Source organism: Tetrao urogallus (genome assembly GCF_951394365.1).
Source record: "Tetrao urogallus genome assembly, chromosome: 1".
Classification (NCBI taxonomy): domain Eukaryota; kingdom Metazoa; phylum Chordata; class Aves; order Galliformes; family Phasianidae; genus Tetrao; species Tetrao urogallus.
The window spans coordinates 55,076,556-55,096,969 of record NC_136813.1 but is presented as its reverse complement, the minus strand read 5'-3'; the positions used below and the strand labels follow the sequence as shown (position 1 = coordinate 55,096,969).

General features: G+C 35.2%; 1 protein-coding gene across 1 annotated transcript in view; it reads left to right on the top strand.

Moving 5' to 3' along the window:
• The window catches only part of NALF1 (NALCN channel auxiliary factor 1), a gene marked incomplete at both ends in the record, with an annotated part of 436,432 nt that extends 416,360 nt beyond the window's left edge, over positions 1-20,072 (top strand). Inside the window, 2 exons of the mRNA XM_079535924.1 lie at positions 8,832-9,003; positions 19,777-20,072. Coding sequence (XP_079392050.1) covers positions 8,832-9,003; positions 19,777-20,072 — 468 coding nt within the window. The remainder of the gene's footprint in view (positions 1-8,831; positions 9,004-19,776) is intronic.
• Between the last annotated feature and the right edge of the window lie 342 nt (positions 20,073-20,414).

The window sequence follows — 20,414 nt, the reverse complement described above, 5'->3', positions numbered from 1 at the left end:
AACTTTAAATCAGGTCCCTGCCCACTGCAACTGACTTGAAGCCAATGGGTGAAGATCTTCTAGAAGAGATAATCAGACTCCTTAAGGATTATTTGTTTGTTTTTTATTTATTGTTTTATTATAATCATATCTCCTCATTTGTGGATTTTAATATGTTGCTTGAGTAGATGAAATACCCTTTATTTTTTAATTTTAAATACTTCTAACAGGCTCTTATTTCTGCAATGAGTTATTTAATTTTCTATTTCTTTTAAGCTTACCTGAAGGGACGTTTATGAATTTCAAAATAAGGTTTCTTTACAATATTAAGTAAATCTAAGACTGAATTCTAACTCATATGATGAATTTGAGGATATTTCAAAACACCAAAGTTAACATTATGATGATCCCAGCTGACTGGATGGCTAACCATTGGAAAGTTAGAACTTGTGAATCTGAGTTTTGCTCAATATCTATTCTATCTATTTCTATCTATTGATAGATAGAAATAGATAGATATTTTCTAAAATATCTATTTCTATCAATATCTATTCACAGCAGAAGCTTAGTTTGTTTTGACATATGGGAACATTGCAGATTTCTTCTCTATCTACGTATAACTTCTTCTAAAGACTAGAAAAGTGATGGGGAGGCACTGATGCCATCTCCTTTGTAGTAATTTCTCCATAATCAAAGAAACGTATTTGTATCAGCAGTTAGCATGTTCGCATTTTTTCTGGTTGTCTTTAAAGACCTTTAAAAAACCTTATAAAAAAAGATGCGTGTGAAACAGTTTGTCATTTCTCTGATTTGTATTTAGGTAAAAGAAATTTTGTTATGCAGTATACGAATTGAAGATCAACGGTGTTCTGGCAAACAATTTCAACTTTAGTGTACCTGTTCTCTATATTCAAGCTAATTATTAGGCGTCTTTCAAAATAAATTATATAAAATATTAAATTTTATTTTCCAAGTAAAAAAGGTGCTCAAGGAATGGTTTGAATGTTGTGTTGAGGGATATGCTTTAGTGACAACTATTGGTGATAGGTGGCTGGTTGCACTGGATGATCTTGTTGGTCTTTTCCAACCTTGGTGTTTCTGTGATTCTGTGAAAATAGAAAAAGAAGCAAGGTTACCTATTTAATTTACTTTCATTTAAGAACCAATGAGAGGCTTTGTCTCTTAAAATGTTTCATTCTCTGGCACCAAGGTAAATATTAAACTATTTATGTCATGTTATTCAACTATGCAGATACAGACGGTATTATTTGCAATAAAACAGAACTAAAAACAAAGGTCAGAATATCCACCAGACCGCTGCGTTCATTCCCAAATTGCTGTAAATTTCAGACATAAGTTTCCATAATATGAAACAGACTTTCTCATTTCCTACTGTGGTCTTTTAACACAAGGAATTGAAAAAATACACAGAATGTATTTCTATTCTACAGGAAGCTCAGATTGTTAATGTGTTTTCATTCTAGATCAATTAAAAACAACAAAAAAATTTTTGAATTTTCTACAAAATCATGTGTGTGTGTGTTTGTACGTGTGCTTGTGTATATTCATTTACAAACCTACTTTTCCACAAAGCAGAACATCTTTGTGTCAATACTGATGTAATAAAATGCAAGAGTATGATGTGTATTTGAATAAATGCTTAGTGAGCGATGTTTGTCTGAATAAGAGGAATGATAATAGTTTATGTGGAAAAAAGATATTTGAACCATACAGAAAATGTATATACCAAAGTTGTTTAGTATTAGCAGTACTGAAACAAAGTGAAAATGCTAACATTTTTGTCTTACTATTATTATTATTGTCTATTGAAAGTATTTGGGGAAATTAGCCTATTCCTGTGAAATATCTTACTCTCAACAACCCATATATTCCAAAGTCACATTTTTTTTATATGTTCTACGATGATGTTTAATCACCAGACTGTACCACTGGCTTTCATTGACAAAGTTTCGGTCCTCATCTTGTTATTATATACACTCATTATTTCTGTGCTACCTTTGTTATCCAGCTCTATTCTGAGGCTGCCCATCACCTCAGAGCAGAACTGATAATGAAGGTAGGGAGAAGTGCCACCAACAGTCCCACAACTCTGCTATACAGGCTATCCATAAAAGGTGTTTTATTGTTCTGCAGCATGCATGCAAAATGTAGTTTTCGTAAAGTCAGACAATCTTTTGTGTTCAAAACTGACAAAATTCCTGAGGGGTTCGCATTTGTAATGCTACCCTTGTCAGACTCAATCAGATCTTGTAACAGCCATCTTTATTTCAGCTGCATAGTCTAGAAAAAGCACTCTTTAGCTATCTAAAGAACATCTGCTTGTAAAACATGGTATCTTAGGACCTGATGCACAATGATGCACAAAGCAGACACTGAGAGCAGCCTCTGTATTTTGTAAAGAAGAAGCATTGTCACTCAAACCAATGCACAATACCCTAGTGATCTAAGTGTAAAATTATTTTCAGAGAATGCACTGCACAGACTGGGTTAGCTGGTAGGTGACAGTAGCTATTCACTGATGTGAAACATGCATAAGATTTAAAGTGGAAAATGAATTTAATTTTACAGTAGAAGTTTTACCTCAGAAAGAAATAGGTGTGCCTCTCTGAAGTTTCTCATTGCAAACGTGATAGTCATAACTACATCAAGATCTAATCCCTTTATTTACTATGCAATCTTCAATGTAATCATCTTTGGCCGAAATTCAGGTCCAGTTTCTGATTGGGAAAGTGGATGTCTTTATTTGGTCAAGAAAAGTTTTATGTTCACTAGACTTTGTCAACAAGTTTTTCTCCAATTCTTATTGGCAACGTCATGGTTTATAAAGAGAACTAGTATTATTTTTAACTCCTGAGTACACCTGGTGACCCACAACCTTAAAGCTAAATGAAGCTAAAATGAAGTAAAAGAAATTATGTTGAAGTAGAAATTTTTAAAATGTTTCACAGAAAGTTAGAGTTGGAAATTAGATGAGACAACGTTATGTCACAGAATAGTACACTGAAACAATTCACATAAATGGGGAAAAAAAATCAAATAAAATCAAAGTAAAAGATTTAAACACAAACCCTAACTAGGAATGCAAATAGAGTGCTTTTAAATAGCTCATACTTTCCTAGCTCTATGACTTGGGCATTTGGTTTGACATGCAAAGAAAGCATCGCTCATTGCCTGCAAGCAGTATGCTGCATATCAAAACCTGGGGTTAGCTTTGGCTGAAGAAAATCATATGTTAAGACTGAAGCTGACAGGATGAGAAAAGGGAACTTTACTCTTAGCACAGAGCTTATTCACTGTTGTTGTTAGTGAATCAGCATGGGATGAGAACTGCTGGAGTAGAACAGAGAAAGCGCATTTCTAGGTTTAGTTCTGCTGAAAAAGCTCAGTTTTCTTAGTTGTGCACTGAATATTCTCAAAAAAATCAACTGATTAGTCAGTCACAGCCTGAAGTACACCTCAGTATATGTAAAGACTCCAGAATTTAGCTCAGAATATTCATAGGCTTGTAGTTGTTGACCTGGACTGGTATCACCATTTTTCATTTTTTTATCTCAGTACATTTTCCTGATGTGTTTGATAATGGTAATGAACAGTATGACTCTGAAGTTCACGAAGGTTCTTTTCCTTTTCAACTGGTATGTGAAGTTATTCATTTTTTCTCTGTTTGAAGCCTTAATTTTTGTACTAATGAATGAGTATGGTTGCAAAACATCAGTGTAAAGCAGTTAAAATTAAATTCATAATGTTTACTATTTTGAGAGACAGTTTCTGCTGTGACTTCTCTCTTCCTACCTTCTTTCCCTCCCACCATCTTCCACCTCTACACATTAACTTGCCAAAACTGTATATTTGTGATGTGTGCATGGCATTTTTCCTGCTTCCAGATTTTGGCTTGAAATTTGTATTTCGATAGAAATAAAATGAATGTAACTAGTGAATTAGTCTGGCTAATTAAAAACATATTTTTATCACTTTGTTATTTATTCCTCAAAAACACCAAGGTTAGCCTGATCACCATAATCTGATTTGTTTGAGTACTTCCCTTTTGTGCTCCATTCCATGCTAAAAACAAAACAATACAAAAACAGAAGAACACATGTATTTTTTCCCATTCTACTTACAGTTCGCCAGACTTCTATTAGCAACTATTTTTTATAGACTTTCTTCATCTCGTAAAAAAAACTGAAACCCAAGCCATTTTAAATACTATTCTGTACTGTACGCATGCAACGTAAACAAGTTTGTAAAATGCAGATGATATAATTTAAGAAATCCAAAAATTAAGGAGTGTATTAGTTTTCTGTTTGTTTTTAGTGAAATTTCTAGAATTCACAAAATATGTATTAATAAAAATGATGTTTTGACATCTGATGGTTTGTTTTTTTGTCACTAAAGATTTCCTCTTGTTTCTTGAAATTTCTTATTTTTTTCTCTATAATTTGTATACTTTTTCCAATTTTGTAAGACAGTTCAGGTCAGTTCTTGCTTAAGAGTTTGGTTTTATTTGCATTATTTTCTCCTGTCATCACCAAGAATATCATAAAGTGCCCATACTGGATATTGTTTTTACAGCCCTTCTTTCCCCCTCAAATGTAGTCCAAGATACAATTTATTGACTTGAATGTTTAGAAAGTGCATTTTTGGAGGGACAATGATTTTGCTCTGGGAAACTTAATGTGAAATATGTAATATTTTCTCTGCTTCTGGCTATTTGATCGTGGTCTTCTCTCCTCCCCACCTTCTGAGAAAGCAAACAGCATATAGCACAGTGAAAGAAGAATGTAGTATCTTAATATCACGTAGGATCAAAACCATTGCATAACATCCTGAAATAGAAAACATATAGGAAATTAAGGAAAATAGTGAATAAAAATGTGCATTTTTTATTTTTTCACTGGCTCCTAATTTTACTAAATTCCCCTTTTCAGAGCAAGTCATTTTTGTCTATTTTTAATGCTTTGGAAGGTTAGTAACAAGACATGTTTCTCACTCTTAAACATTTTCCTGGACGCGATAAGTCAGACCAGTTTTTTCCTATATGACCACACATACACACCTGTTGATGCTTCAGTGTAGGTGGCATTGATTTTGCCAGCTCAGGAAGACAAAGATTTTATTGTTCAAATGTCCTCAAACAAGATCTATACCTTTTCTCAATCACACATAATTTACTGAAGTCATTTGGAAGACTTCCCATACATGCCAGTTAAGTATGAAAAATATTCAATAGATAAATTATTTATCTGTCTCAACATGCCATAGTTTACGTAAGAAAGAAAGAGAATATTCTGTTAATGTTTGAATTGAGGATGTACTGCTTGCTAGGTTGCTAGATTGCAAGCATGAACTATTGTCATGGAACAAAAGGCAGGAGAATTTTATATTTTAATAACAAATATCCTTTCTTCCATTCTTTAAAAGAAAGTGTGGGAGTACTGCCTTTATTTTTCACACATATATGAATTACTTCAACACAGTAAATGCTATCTTGAAATCCAACAATGAGAGGGGCAAAAAAGGCCAGGCAGAAGTAATATTTAATTACAGAAAGCACAGAAAGACAGGGGAAGGAAAATGAAACTGCGCTCAAAATGGTCATATACTTTTTTTTTTTTTTTTTTTTTTTTTTGCTTCAGTCAGATAAAAAAATATGCACCATTTACAAGACATGAAAAATTTTACATATGGCATATCACTTTTTTTACTCTTTGTAGATAGAAACATACTGAAAGTGACCTGGGAAAATGTTTACAATAACAAACGCAGTTAATACTTTAAAATGTTTTATATGAAATATACTTTGAGAAGAGAATTATTGTGATCATAAATTTTTTTATTTAGTCATTTATGCCCTTTTAGAAAGGAAAAACATCCACATACAGAAACATTGTTATTAAAGAACCTACTGTATTCCACACACAAGTCAATATGTATTTTCATTTACAGTTTCAGCCCTAGTTATACAGAGCATGTTTTAAGACTCTGGAAATCCGCAACTGGGATTTTGTAGGAGATTAAGTACAATTCCTCGCCAATCAAAATCTATACTTTCTGGGGCATACGAAAAAATAGTGCCTGATCAGAGTGTATAGTATCTGTTTTACTATTTGGAAAAATTCAAGTATATTTCATTAAATTTCAGTTCCAAATGACAGGCTTCTATGATTTAAGTAAGGAAACCCCTTTTCACTACTTTTGATTAAAAGACTGAAAAAAACAATCTTAGACTCCTCTGGATCTACTTACATCAGTCAACTATGCAGCTGATACAAAGACTCACCAGTTTAGATACCAGTTAGCCCAGCACAGTTCATCTGCAGACGTGGATGTTTTTTTCCCCTGTTTCTCTGTAAAACAGCGTGTGCTGTTCTACCATGCTTCTTCCAACTATTCTTTCATGACAGGTCACAGGCCTGGATTGGTCTGATAAAAACTGAATGGCTTGTAGGAACGGCTGAAGACTATTTTCAACACATCCTCTGGAACCTCACTTCCTACTTGGAGATCTTAGGGTGTTCCATAGATTTAAACTCTCCTGTAAACTTGAAGTTTATTTTGAAAAAGCCAGAGCGTGAGAGTAGAGTAGCTAATAATGTAGGCTTGTTAGCCATAAAGAGAGCGAAAGAGGACCAGCTTACTAAAAAATCTTGACATAGATTGTCAACAAGGTTGAGAGGGACTGTAATTAGAAAAAATTAGATTGGGAGACACTTATCTGAGAAACAGATCTCAGAAACTTATATACATCATGCATTCTTTAAAAATAGGGACAAGAGTTCAGGTGCACATTTGAGCTGAAGCTGAGGACTTGTGAATACAAATAGGAAGATTATATATACAATCTGAGAATTTATACATTAAAATGTTCATAGAAAACTGTTACTCCATTATTTAATTTTTTTTTAATATTTTTTTATTTATTTTTTAATATTTTTTTCCATTGTTTTTTGAATAAACATTTCCTATCCTGATTAAATAGACAAGTGCATTTGCTTGTTTTCTGATTACCTTGTATGGTGACCTGTTAAAAACACTCCCTTTAAACTGATGTCAGTTTTTAAATATTATACACAAACCAACTTACTACTCTTAAATTTCTCTTATATAGATTCATAGTAAACAGATCTAGCTACACAGAGATCAGGAAGGAACTGTGAATATTGATCTCTTATCAGAGACAGAGCTCCTGTCTCCAACCAAGAGATTTTACTCAATTAAAAATATTTTGCTCAATTAAAAATAAAAATAAAAACCTTTATTTATTTTATTTTATTCAATCAACATAGCAAGTGAAGCATTAAAATTGTGAGGGGAGATACGGTTAACAGTGGGAATACCACTTACTGTTTAGAAGTGAGTTTATTTAACAACAAAAACCACACACATCATTTAATTCCCCTCATTAATCATTTATTGTGGATAAAAATCCTGCTAGCAACTAAAATTGAATTTGTAATGAAAAACTCTTGCTCTACAGAGTGCAGTAGGCAAAAACTACTGTAGAGAGATAAATGTGAACTATAGGTTAATGATAGAATCTCCACTTTATCACCTACTAACCATACCCACACCTGTTACTGTTGCAAACAAAAGTTTGTGATTCTGAGATGTATGCTTTCAAATTAAGTACAATACTTACACTAGTAAAAAGTATGACTGATGAGAAACAAGCATGCAGAAAATAAACAAAACCCTCTGCTAGATTGCTCCACTCAGGTATCAGGTTTTTTTGTGTGTGTGGGTTTTTTTGTTGTTGTTGTTTTTTTGTTTTTGTTTGTTTGTTTTTTTTGTCTCTTTAATTGGGAATAAGCATAGAAGGATGGAAAATATCCAGTTTTCTGTATTATTTTTAAATTATTTTGGGGGTATTACAAATGAATGCAGACAGGATATTTTCATTCTATAACAGCCTAGACAGCAACTATCTAGCCAGTAAACTAAGTACTTCAGAATAGATAAGTGAAGAACAAAACTGGGAAGCAAACTCCTCTTGTACATGGTGGTTCCACCACCTTCATAGGCCGCTATCCAATGTACTTTTAAATGAGCACGTTATGCCTTCCTATGTACAAAAGACTAATTTAATTCCTGTGTCTAAGATCTTTGTTGAAAAGGAAAGGAAAGTAAAATCAACATGTTTATTTTGCTTTCCTTCTAAATTGTGATAATAATAGCAGAAGTAATCAGAGGTCCTGCAACCATGGTTACGCACTGTCAGGTGACATCAATGCGTTCCTCTTTGCTCCAGATGTAGGCATTGGTCTACATTCATTTCCTAGTCTACAGCTATTGCTGTTCGGGATCCCTAATGTGTATTTCCATGCTGTGGATTTGCTAGGGTGTTATTCAAAGGGAAGCAGCACCATCTATTGCAACCTGAAAACTTAGCTCTAGACAATATCAAGAACAGGGCTGGCCTGAGTTGAGTTTGAAACTACTGCACTTATTTATCTTTAAAAGCTTCTTTTCCATCCCTCACTAGCTACAGATTATATTCTGATTATGGTTTGTATCTCATAAGGTACAGGGACAGGGGTGTGTGACGTGTTCATAATAAAGATATGCATCTAAGAGAAGAAAAAAACTATTTATGAACTAAGAAAATAATAACATTTGCCTAATCCTGAGTCACTGTTTCTTTAAATACTTGGCTGGAATTTTCTTTTTTGAAGTGAGAAGATAGTCAAAAGTTAAAAGTGTGTTTTATGCAGATGAGTGTCGCAAAATTTGCTTTCAGAAGCAGTGTTAATGTAGATGTGCAGTTCAGTATGTTCTAATAATGAAAGTGCTATTGTCATCCATCTATACTTCTGATTCTTCTCTTTTTCCAGACTGTCTACAAAGCCTGGCTCTGTTCCCAGTATTTTGAAGTCACACAGTTTCACTGCAGCAACAGAATTCCTTGCAAGCAATACTGTTTGGAGGTTCAAACAAGGTGTCCCTTTATATTACCAGACAATGATGATGTCATCTACGGAGGACTATCAAGTTTCATCTGTACAGGTATAGTATAGAAAAGCTAATTTCACTTTTTTTCATAAATATAAATGTGAAGGAGAATTTGAATGTCTCCTCCTATCGTTTCAATTATGAGAAATTGAAGGTGTTCCTCGTAACAAAGAGGAGTTAACTAGATCAATCTATGCCTGTGACAGGGAGCAGTAGGATCCTGCCCCCCTCACCCCACACACACTGGCCCCACAGAAAGGAAAGGAAGGAAGGGAAAAAAACTGTGGCAACGATCTATGGAGGAAAACTTATTTTACTAACTATGATATTGGAATGCAAGATAACACAATATAATACAATCTAATTGAAATTGAGACTAATAAATCAAATAAGATAAGAGAGAGAGAGTTCCTGAGACCTAGTCAAACCTGAAAAGCTTGGAACAGCTAGGAAAGCACCCTCCAGCACCCACTGCCAGGCAGTAAGAGAGCACCCCACCTGGAAGGGCCAGATCCCATGACTTCTGTAATGTGCAGGTACCTGGAATTGGAGCATTAATACTTAAACTCCCAGTGCACTACATGATATTATGATGCGGAATACTGAAAACCAAAACATAAAATCATGACAACATCTCTGAGGTCCTAGGATTTGAGCCAAGATTTATTTTGCACATTTGTGTTTCAGCTTACCACAGTCATTACCTTTATAAAACAATATTATTAGAATAAACTTGTTATGGTTATTTTTCATGCTATGCAATTTCACTGAGGTTATTTGTAGCTCTGTTTAATGTAAGAATCAGAAAAAGAAACAAACTCTGTTCTGAAATATTCAGAAAAAAGGAGAAATATGAGGTCAGTTTTTACTATTTTCAACTTTCTTCACCTATATTCCTATGTCAGATAAACAAAGGATCTGAGATGCAGTAATCAAAAATGTGCAGTAGCTCTTGGCTGGTAAATATCTAAGGAAAGGCTTTTCGCTAGTGAAGAATTTTAAGAATCAGAGCTTTCCCTGTACAGCACTCATCTTTTGTTTTCTTCTTGACTCTAGTTAGATTCTGAGAAGATTTAAATTTTAAAAAATCATTGTTAATATAGGTCTGCGGGTGTCCATGGATTGTTTAATAAATCATTTTTTTTTCCTTTAACATTCCTTTGACATTCCAGAGAGAATATGATAGGTAACAAGCAGGTATATAACAGGTACATCAGAATTATTTATTTATTTATTTAGTCGGGCTTGATTGGGATTCATCACACTGAATTTCTGGTGCTAATAGATCAACTGAGAATTCAGAATCTATTCAGGCATTTTATTCCCACTAAATCAATCAAAAGACTTTTGGCAATAAAATCATTTGACATCTTGGTCTGAATACCTACAAATATACAGATTTAACTTTAAATTAGGACTGCATTGCAAAGCTTGATGCACATTCGATGTACATTAATCACAGCACAGTCAACTGATCAAAAGATGTGATTCTCCCACTATATTTATTGGTAGTGTTGCTTCAATTTGAATATCTTGTGCAGTTCTATGCAAAAGAAAAAGAAATTGTTATTAGGATACTTTAAAATATCCAGAAGGCAACAAAGATGGTTGAAGGGCTGGAATTTATGTTCTGTGAAGAGAGGCTGAGGATACCTGGGTTGTCTGGACCAGAGAAGAATGAGAGATGACCTCATTTGTCTGTGCGGCTCTTTGAGGAGGGAAAGCACAGAGCGATATGTAGGGCTTTTCTCCTGGTCACTAATGTAACAGAACATACAGAAACAGCACAGAGCCTCACTAGAGGAGGTTCAAATTAGATATTAAGAAAATTTTCTTTACTGTGAGAGTGGTCAAGCACTGGCACAAGCTTCCTAGAGATGTGGTTGATGCTCCATGCCTGTCATTTTCCAAGTGGCATTTGCACAGTAGCCTCAGTAACATGCTTTAACCAGTTAGCCCTTCAGTGGTCAGGAAGTTGGTCTAAATTGAAGATCTCTTCCAACTGAATTCTTCTCTTCTCTTCTCTCTTCTCTTCTCTTCTCTTCTCTTTCTCTTCTCTTCTCTTCTCTTCTCTTCTCTCTCTTCTCTTCTCTTCTCTTCTCTTCTCTTCTCTTCTCTTCTCTTCTCTTCTCTCTTCTCTTCTCTTCTCTTCTCTTCTCTTCTCTTCTCTTCTCTTCTCTTCTCTTCTCTTCTCTTCTCTTCTCTTCTCTTCTCTTCTCTTCTCTTCTCTTCTCTTCTCTTCTCTTCTCTTCTCTTCTCTTCTCTTCTCTTCTCTTCTCTTCTCTTCTCTTCCACCTGAAATGAGAGACACAAAACCTTCTTAGTTACCACTTGTATACATATATGTGTGTGCGTGTATTTGCACATGCACACTGACATGCATACACAAGGGAAATGAACAAACAAGTAGTAAGCAAAGCCATCATTAATTATTATAGACAATCTCTTAAGAGATACATATCTACCTCTTCATTTTCCTACTACATGTCCAAGTCCAAATTCAATCCTAAATCATAGAAAATAGGTGATTTTGAAAGATTATTAAAAGTCAGTATCTGTGCATTTGGGATGAAAAGTGGATTCGGGGAAGGATTGAACTTGTTCACTGCAAATTAGAATAATCTAAATATCTACATATAACTCTGTGACTAAGTTCTCACTGTAGCCAATGAAGATCTGATGTATGTGGTCAGAAGAGACAAGGGCTTTTTAGTTCAGCCTAAGTAGTCATCTGTACCTGATGAGCCGAGTAGCTCTCTACAATCCACTAACACTACTGACTCCAGTCTATCTGAAGTAGCTGGTGTTAATCACCAGAATATTATTGAAAACATTTAAAATAAAATTATGGTATAATTATAAATATTATTCCCATGTAATTTGTGCACTAGTATTTGATTGGATTTCTTGTCTTGTTGAGCCATCACCCCCAGGATCAAGACTGCAGAATTCATACCCGGCAGGATCTGAAGTGGGTTACGCTGATATGAGATTTTTCACACCCATGAAACTAAGACTTGCTAGCTAACTGAGGAATATGGATAATTAATCCAACAGTATCCCCGGCTGCAGCAAAAGAGGGGTGGCCATCAGGGTGAGGGAGGTGACTGTCCCCTGCTGCACTGCCCTTGTGAGGTCCCTTTTGGAGTACTGCATCCAGGCCTGGGATTCCCAATACAGGAGGGATGTGGAGCTCTTTGGAGTAGGTCCAAAGAAGGCCATAAAGATGATTCTTCTATGAAGAAAGGCTGAAGAAGTTGGGCTTGTTTAGCTTTCAGAAAAGAAGGCTCTGGGGAAACCACACTGTAGCCTTCCAGTATTCGAAGGGAACTTACGAGCAGGAGGGGGACCAAATTTTGATATGGTCTGATTGTGATAGAACAAGGGGGAAGGGATTTAAAATAAAAGAGGAGAGATTTAGATCAGATGTTAGGAAGAATTTTTTTACTCAGAGAGTGATGAGATGATGTAACAAGTTGCCCAGGGAGGTGGTGGAGTCTCCTTCTCTGGAGATGTTCAAGACCTGCCTGGATGCCTACCTGTGCTACCTGGTGTAGGGAACCTGCTTTGGCAGGGGGGTTGGACTCGATGATCTCAGGAGGTCCCTTCCAACCCCTACAGTTCTGTGATTCTGTGGTTCTGTGAAGTTGCCCAGAGATGTGGTGGATGTCCCATCACAGGAGGCGTTCAGGATCAGGGTGCAGGGGTACCCGGACACTCTGATCTAGTGGTTGTCAACACTGCCTAAAGCAGGGGGGGTTGAAGCTTTAAAATGGGAAGATCTTTAAAAATCCCTCTAACCTCAGATATTCTGTGATTCTATAATATGATGAATAATATCTTCTGGAGAAAGCACCTCTCTGATTATAGAATGATTTATCACTGAAAGGAAAAAAAAAAAAAAAAAAAAAAAAAAAAAAAAAAAAGGGGAAGAATTTGTGGCCTCTGCTATTCTTTAATGATGTTTTAGAAGTGACAGTTCTATAATAAGGGCTTTCCTTCCTCCTTGCCATGGTAACAAACTATTTCCTGTAATGTTCGGGAGAGATTTAGATTAATGAAGAGACAGAACTGTTTTCTACAAAGCCCTTCAATATATCGTGAAAGACAAGTAACAGAAAAATGTGTGCTGGCGGTAGCTGCTTTTATCTGTTGTCGAGCACAGGGTGGATCGCGCAGCATCAACGCAGACGTCCCGACCGACGCTGGGCTGGAGGCGGCCGAGGGGCTTGGCGGCGCTGCGCAATGCTGCGGGAGCGGAGGGCAGCAGCACCTAGAGGGGATCGGGGCACTGAGCCGAGCTGGCAGTCTGCATACTGCAAGCCACAAATATCCACAAATAAGCAGGAAACTGGGATAGGGAACCCATGTGTGTTTCGTTTTGTTGTTGTGTTGTTTTTGCTTTTTTTTTTCAGGACAGGATTTTGTTGAGATTGGGGACTGTAATAAAAAAGGTTATTGGAGGATGTAAAAAGATTTTGTCTTTCCTTGGAACGTCCAAGTGATAAGAAAATAACACAGGACAGGTGATTTCTCCCCAAAACTTGACTGTCATTGTGATCTTGGAATTCCTAAATAGATATATTTCACAGTGCTTTAAAAAAAGTTACTGTGGCTATATAAAGAGTCATTAAAGGTGACGGGATTAAGACACGGTTACAACCAGCAATCACACCTGTACTGCTAGACTTGCTCATTTTCAGACTTTTAGCATGAGTAAATTAAAATGGGAAGGAAGGAAGGAAGGAAGGAAGGAAGGAAGGAAGGAAGGAAGGAAGGAAGGAAGGAAGGAAGGAAGGAAGGAAGGAAGGAAGGAAGGAAGGAAGGAAGGAAGGAAGGAAGGAAGGAAGGAAGGAAGGAAGGAAGGAAGGAAGGAAGGAAGGAAGGAAGGAAGGAAGGAAGGAAGGAAGGAAGGAAGGAAGGAAGGAAGGGAAAAAAAGTGAAAGGAGGAAAGGATAAGAAAGGAAGAAAGAAAAGAAGAAAAAGAAAAAGTAAAATTAAAAAAATGGAAAAGAAAAAGGAGAAAAAATGTAATTTATAATATGGATTAGTAATTACTTCTTGGAAATTTCTGAAGAACTGCTATAATTGAGTAAGAAGTATTCTAGTTGGAGAAAGTCTTATCTATAATTCCAAGTAGAAAGTAAACTTCCTCTATGAAAGTAGAGTAAGCAGGAAAAGGAATGCCATACTAGCTGACTATTTCTGATTTTCATAGAAATGCATGTGTGGATGTTAGGAACTGCATTGCAAAGAAAAAGAAAGTACTTAGGAGATAAATGTAAACAATTATGGTGTGGTTTTGATTATGGAAATTTGGAGTTAGAAAATAGTTTGTGCTAAACAGTCCTTGCACTGTCCCCTATCCCCTCATAATTTTCTTCTACTAAATAAAGGGAAAGATATCAATCTTTCTGTCAGACACTGCTATGGGACATCCAGTTTTGCATATACATTGAAACTGAACTTTTGTTCTCATTTTAGATCATTTTGTTTTATAACCATTTGATTAAATTTTCCAGCGATTTCATGTTATGTTTCTTTGTGCAGCTCAGATATCTGCAATTGCAATCTGCTAATGCAAAAGAGAATCTTATTCAAGATGGATAGTATTACGTCTAGGCAAACATACACACATACACAATAGATTACAATGAATGAATCCTACGTGAAGTTCCAGTTCCAAGTCAAGCTTTTTTGTTGTGACTACTATGAAAACAATATGAATACCAGTGGATCTGTTTTCTATAATGTACATAGTCATCTTTTTCTCTCTTTTCCTTAGTGCAAGTGGAATATATTGAACATTTCTTATACACATGCTCTTTGAATATGAAAAAGAGAGTTGAAAATATATAACTCTATGTACATAGAACTGGGAAGAGACTGGAAATATTTCACAACTTCTAATTTCTGGACAGTGCAGTCCAACAGCTGGTCTGAGGACTGATCCAGCCCACAGTCAGCTTTTGTCTGACTGGCTGCCATCTCACAGTGGATTAAGAGAAAAGATGCAAAGACCATAGATGTTTTCTTCACAGCCAAAATCATTAGTAGGTATGAATCTCCTTACAAGGAACATTTGTTTGTTTTTGCACTAGAACCTGTCACATAAATACCTCATCTGTATGAGTCCAGTCTCACTTTAGAGTCTTGAATATCGGGCTTTCCCATGAAGGAGATCCCACAGTATAATATATTCATTAGTTGCAAACATTTTCTTCTACAAAACACAATCCAAGCAATTAGCTTACAGATATCCCTGTACGACATAGCAACACAATACGTTTGTAGGTATGAACTTTTCCTTTCCTATCATATCACAGCGGTAAATGTTCTCATTAAATATTGCACAAAGTAGGAACAGAACTAGAGGAGAAGTAGGGAAAACCAGATATTTGCTAGAGGCAAATTATCTCACACTCAACTTGTATCTCAACATAGAAGAGCTAAAGATGTTATTTGTATAGTCTTGAGTGTCAGCTATTTACTTATTTTTCTGACTTACTGGTTGGTTTTATAGGCATACACACTATCAGAATGAAATTAGTCCCATACATGCTTTAAAAAAAAAAAAAAAAAAAATGCAAGGTAGAGAAAGAAAATAAATATTTCTTGAATGTGTACACAAATACAGGAAAACGCTCCATAGGCAACTATCTGTAATAGTTTCCAACATACAGAGAGAAAGAAAAAACTAAAACACAGCAATCCATATCTATTGCAACCACTGGAATGGAGTCTGAAATGAAAATTAATCTTTTTAAAAGAACTAGGCTGCTTTATTCAGAAGTTTAAAATAATCTGTTTACTAAAGAATCTGGCATACTACATTCAAATGCATTTTCTTCTTATTTTATTTGTCTTCAAGATTTCATTTACATTTAATTTTATTATACAAAGGGTATAAAATATATACCTAAATAGAAGCATCATGATGTGTCATAGACACAGCAATTTAGAAATTGAGAGGACCATCTGGATAGGATCAAAGAGATCTGGCTTCCAGATCAGATTTAAGCAAGCAATGAAATCTAGTCATATAATGTCTAACGAGTTCTCTTTCCTTCTGTAGTTGGATATTGAAATCTCAGAAATAATTCCTCAGAAAGAGAAATGTCATGCTGAGTGTTGGCGTTTTCTGATACAATGATGTCACTGCTTGATGGATCATACTTGGCAGGCATGAATTACTTTGTGCATCATAACAAATTGGAGCATTCAAAATTTCTGGTATACTACATTCAACTGTGTTTTCTTCTTATAGTATATGTTCTTTTCTTCAAATTTGATATACGTCTCAAAATAAATCATAAATCTATGTAAAATATGACCATGGTTTATACTAACAGAGAAAGAAAATAAGGAAAAGAACAAAACATTTAAAAAAAAAAAAAAAAAAAAAACCTGTTTTATTTCTGTATCTTTCCAAAATACTCATGATCACAAATATATCAGCCAGGCCAGTTTCCTTTGATGGCAAGTACAATTTGCAAAGTGCTACAGCTCCATGGCTATTCTTCTGTGATAGAAACCAACAAGGCTGAGCAAGACCCACTGCCACCAGATCCAAATTCATATACAAGCATGGCACATTCTGACAATACTGGGGTGAGGAGTGGAAATGCAACAATCTTTTTTGCATGTGGACTCCTGTGCAAAAGAAATGCGCATGCTCAGGTAGAAACCACAGCATTCTCAGAATTAGCTGGTGATATAGCTGATCAGTAATATATTACGTGTTTATGTCACTCCAAAAGTAATGTCTCCTCTTCATTTCTGTGGAAACTACAGTAAATAGCAAGAAAAAATAACACTATTTGATTGACCAAATTATCAGCTAGAAGTCACTATTTTTCAGTATAGTCACCACCATTATATGATCTGTGTGGATGAGCTGATCTATATGATCTTAATTCGGTGGTATGACAGATGTGCATGGCTCTCTTGGACGTGTATTGTTTCTCACATCACTGTCACCACTGTTGAAACACACCACCCACCTTCTCACTACCACTATCCATATTGAAATCTCCATTAACTCAAACAAGTAGCCTTAGTTCTTGCATCAGCATTGGTAAACAGTCTACAGATATGACTGTGCTGATAATCACAATGTTATATGCACATCAATAAAATTACTATTACAAAGCAGAGAGATTTCTTTTATAAGGTCTTCATGAGTGATTGTATATTTAAATGGAAAATGATCTGATATCAAAATGAATTCATGTCCAAAATCTTCCACATGGACTAAGATTTCTTCTGGTGAAATATAGGAGGATGCTGGAAAATAGGGGAAAGGAAATCTAGAACTGAGAATTTTAAATGGAATATGAAAAACAAAGTAGTTTTAGAGCCAGTAACAGCAGGAGGATCAATTTCAGAAATAAAATTACCCAACATCCAAGCAGTACAGAGTTGATGATACTTGCAAACTGAACTATAAAGACAGAAGAGGAGGTGAGTCTTGATGGTCTTCTGGATAAATGCATCATTTTTATTTTTATCCTTTTCTCGAACTGTGTCCACATGAGATGTTTTCATAAAAGAACAAAATAGTCCATTTCTCCATGCCCTTCCAAGGTTAAAGTAGCCAGCTTTCCAGAGTTCCTGGTAAATGTCATGTCTGTAACCTTCTGGATAAATAGACTAAGTGAGGAGTTCTAAGAGGCCAAAATAGATACAGCTACAAATGAGTATGTGGTGAGGCACAAAAATTAAGCTTTCTTATTTTGGTGCAAAACTCTGACTGAATTCATCTAAATGTTCTGCAACTGTCATGAATAGTGGTTCTTGTAGTTAACTGATCATTAAATATGCAACTGCAAATTCAAAGCCTAAATTCAATTGCTGAATTGAAATAAAGAGGAAATTTAATTTTATATTAAGGAACAAGTTCAGTGCAGCCTTGACTGTAGAGCTGCCCTCAATTTATTTATATTTCAGTAAGTGCATATAAACTATTTAAATACTTTTTGATTACTAACTTGCATACATGGGCTTCTATTTCAAAGGAATTTGGGGTTTTCCTATAACAAGAAAATTTGGAAATAAAATTGGAACAGTAAGAAAGCCCTACTAGGATCAAAGCATTAAGCATTCTCTGTGTCTCTTCAATTACTGTTAATAGTTTGATCTTCTGCAGTCACAGAACAGACTGGATAATTACCTGCTTTGTGGAGTACTTCCAATATGTTACCAAACCATATTGTTAACAAACTTGGGCACTTATAAGCCTCAAAAGATGGGTTTCAGAAAATATGACATTAGCAATAAGACCACTTCATTATAGCAGCAATATTTGCAACAACCAAAGGGAAATTCCAAAATGTAATAGAACAAATCATTTTCAAGGGCTGGTCTGACTGCATATTTGTAAAGACTGCATGATTTACTATAAAGTAAACCCTCCCTTTACATGTCATCCAACAATCTGTATCTTTAAAAACTTGATTGAATTAAAAAATAAATTAAAATTTATTTGGACTCATGTTATGTAAAAAAGAATGTATGTTTAATCTGCATTTTAACATCTTTATCATACCTAATACATTTCTGGTGTATTTGCAGATCAATATTATGGAAGTAGGAATAAAAGAGTTCAGTTGTATCTTATTTTAAGATGTGTGTGATTTCTTAACAGAATATTCACATAATTCAATCAGTGTGGATCTAAGTAGCCTAAACATATAGACTTGTTTTTTGAAAGAAAAGAGATTTCTGTGACACTTTAGACAAAATGTAGTTCTTGTTTCTAGATGTGAAGCTGGTTTAAAAGGCATAGCAGTTAAGTAGCTGCTTTCCAAATCTTAATCCTATTATTTCAGCAAAGGTTATTTTACCATGAGACCTCACAACCCTCTAAGGTAAGTAGCTACTGCAAAAAATATTATAATATCTATTTAATTGGAGAAAGGATATTTTTCCATTGTATTAGACGTTATTGCACTAATCAGGCTAAGCTATGTTCTGATAGTTTAGCAGTGAAAAAGATATACAAGAAGTAAATGGAACACTCTGGTTATGTTACTGTTCCTCACAATAGTACAAACAGCCCTGGCATTTTCCAAAAAGGTGGTTGTATCTTTTGGAAAACAAAGGATTTCTCTAAATATTCAAAAATACATATTGAGATCAGGCTGAGTTGTTCAGTGCAGTTCCAAAGGCAGAAATGACCTACTTGTACAATAAGAAATATCAAGAGATCCAATTACTGCATGGCAAGGAAAGTTTTTTCTCACCTCTGGGATATACTAGAGAGATCATCGCAGATGGAAGAACTCAGCTGAAGTAGTGTAAACAAGCAGAGTTTGAACAGCTTAGATTGGAAACTTCCTATGAAATTATTGGATCTGTAGTAGTTTGAAAATCAATATTGTCAATGTTGTCATCATACCAGCATTTGTTGTTTTATGTCTACATTTTCCTGGATATTACTGGTATGTGCTCACAGACAGAGGAATAAATTCAAGGCCTTTTTTATTTCTTTGGAAATATCCATTTTGATTAGTTGTTACTTTGTCCAAAAGGAAAAATTTAAATAACAGGTTTTGTTGAGGAACTCAATGACTTTTTTTTTTTAGCTTCCTTTCTTTCTACAGCCACACTCACTGCCATACTTCTGTTGAATGATCATTAGAGGCTGCTTCCTGTTAGTCTGTGCATCTCCCAAAATGGTAAGCATGTGGGAGCCTGAAGCTAATTGAAAGATATGAATCCAATTGTTTAGGCTAAGATATCTGAACTATCAACTGCTCCTTTGACCTTCCAGCTTCTACCAAACTTTTTGAGTTTTTTGATGCTTATTTTGTGTTTACCCTACAGGGCTCTATGAATACTATCCAACCAATGCAGAACCAGAATGCTGTGATGTCAGATGGGGACTATTATCAGATCATCAATCCAAAGGGACTATAAAAACAAGTGGCTCAACAATGTGTCATAGGACATCGCTCACAGTTTCATCAGCATCAAGACTGTGTAACAGCAGACTTAAACTGTGTGTTCTTGTATTAATTCTATTACATACAGTACTAACAGTCTCAGCAGCACAGAACTCAACAGGACTGGGCTTTGGAGGCATAACAACTTTGGAAGATAATTCAACCAATGAGGAATGAAAAAAAGGATTCATCTTATATGACAGAAACACAAGAGGCCCAAGTGACTACAGTCAAATACAAAAATGACTGAGTTCTTTATCCTCAGATATCTTCTTCAATGATCTTTTGGGTAAAAGGAAAAGAATGGGCCACTACCCAAACAAGAAGAACACAAGAACACAGCTTTTTATTGACTAAAAGGCTGTATGGTGACTTAAATTTCTCACACCATTTTATACACTGTGTTTTAATGTTTGGAGTTTCTTTTTTTGTTTGTTTTTTGCACTTGTTAATACAGGATTTTATTTTTGGGACAGTTTCTCAAAGCTAAATTAAGTCTTTTCTCTGTCGATATATTTC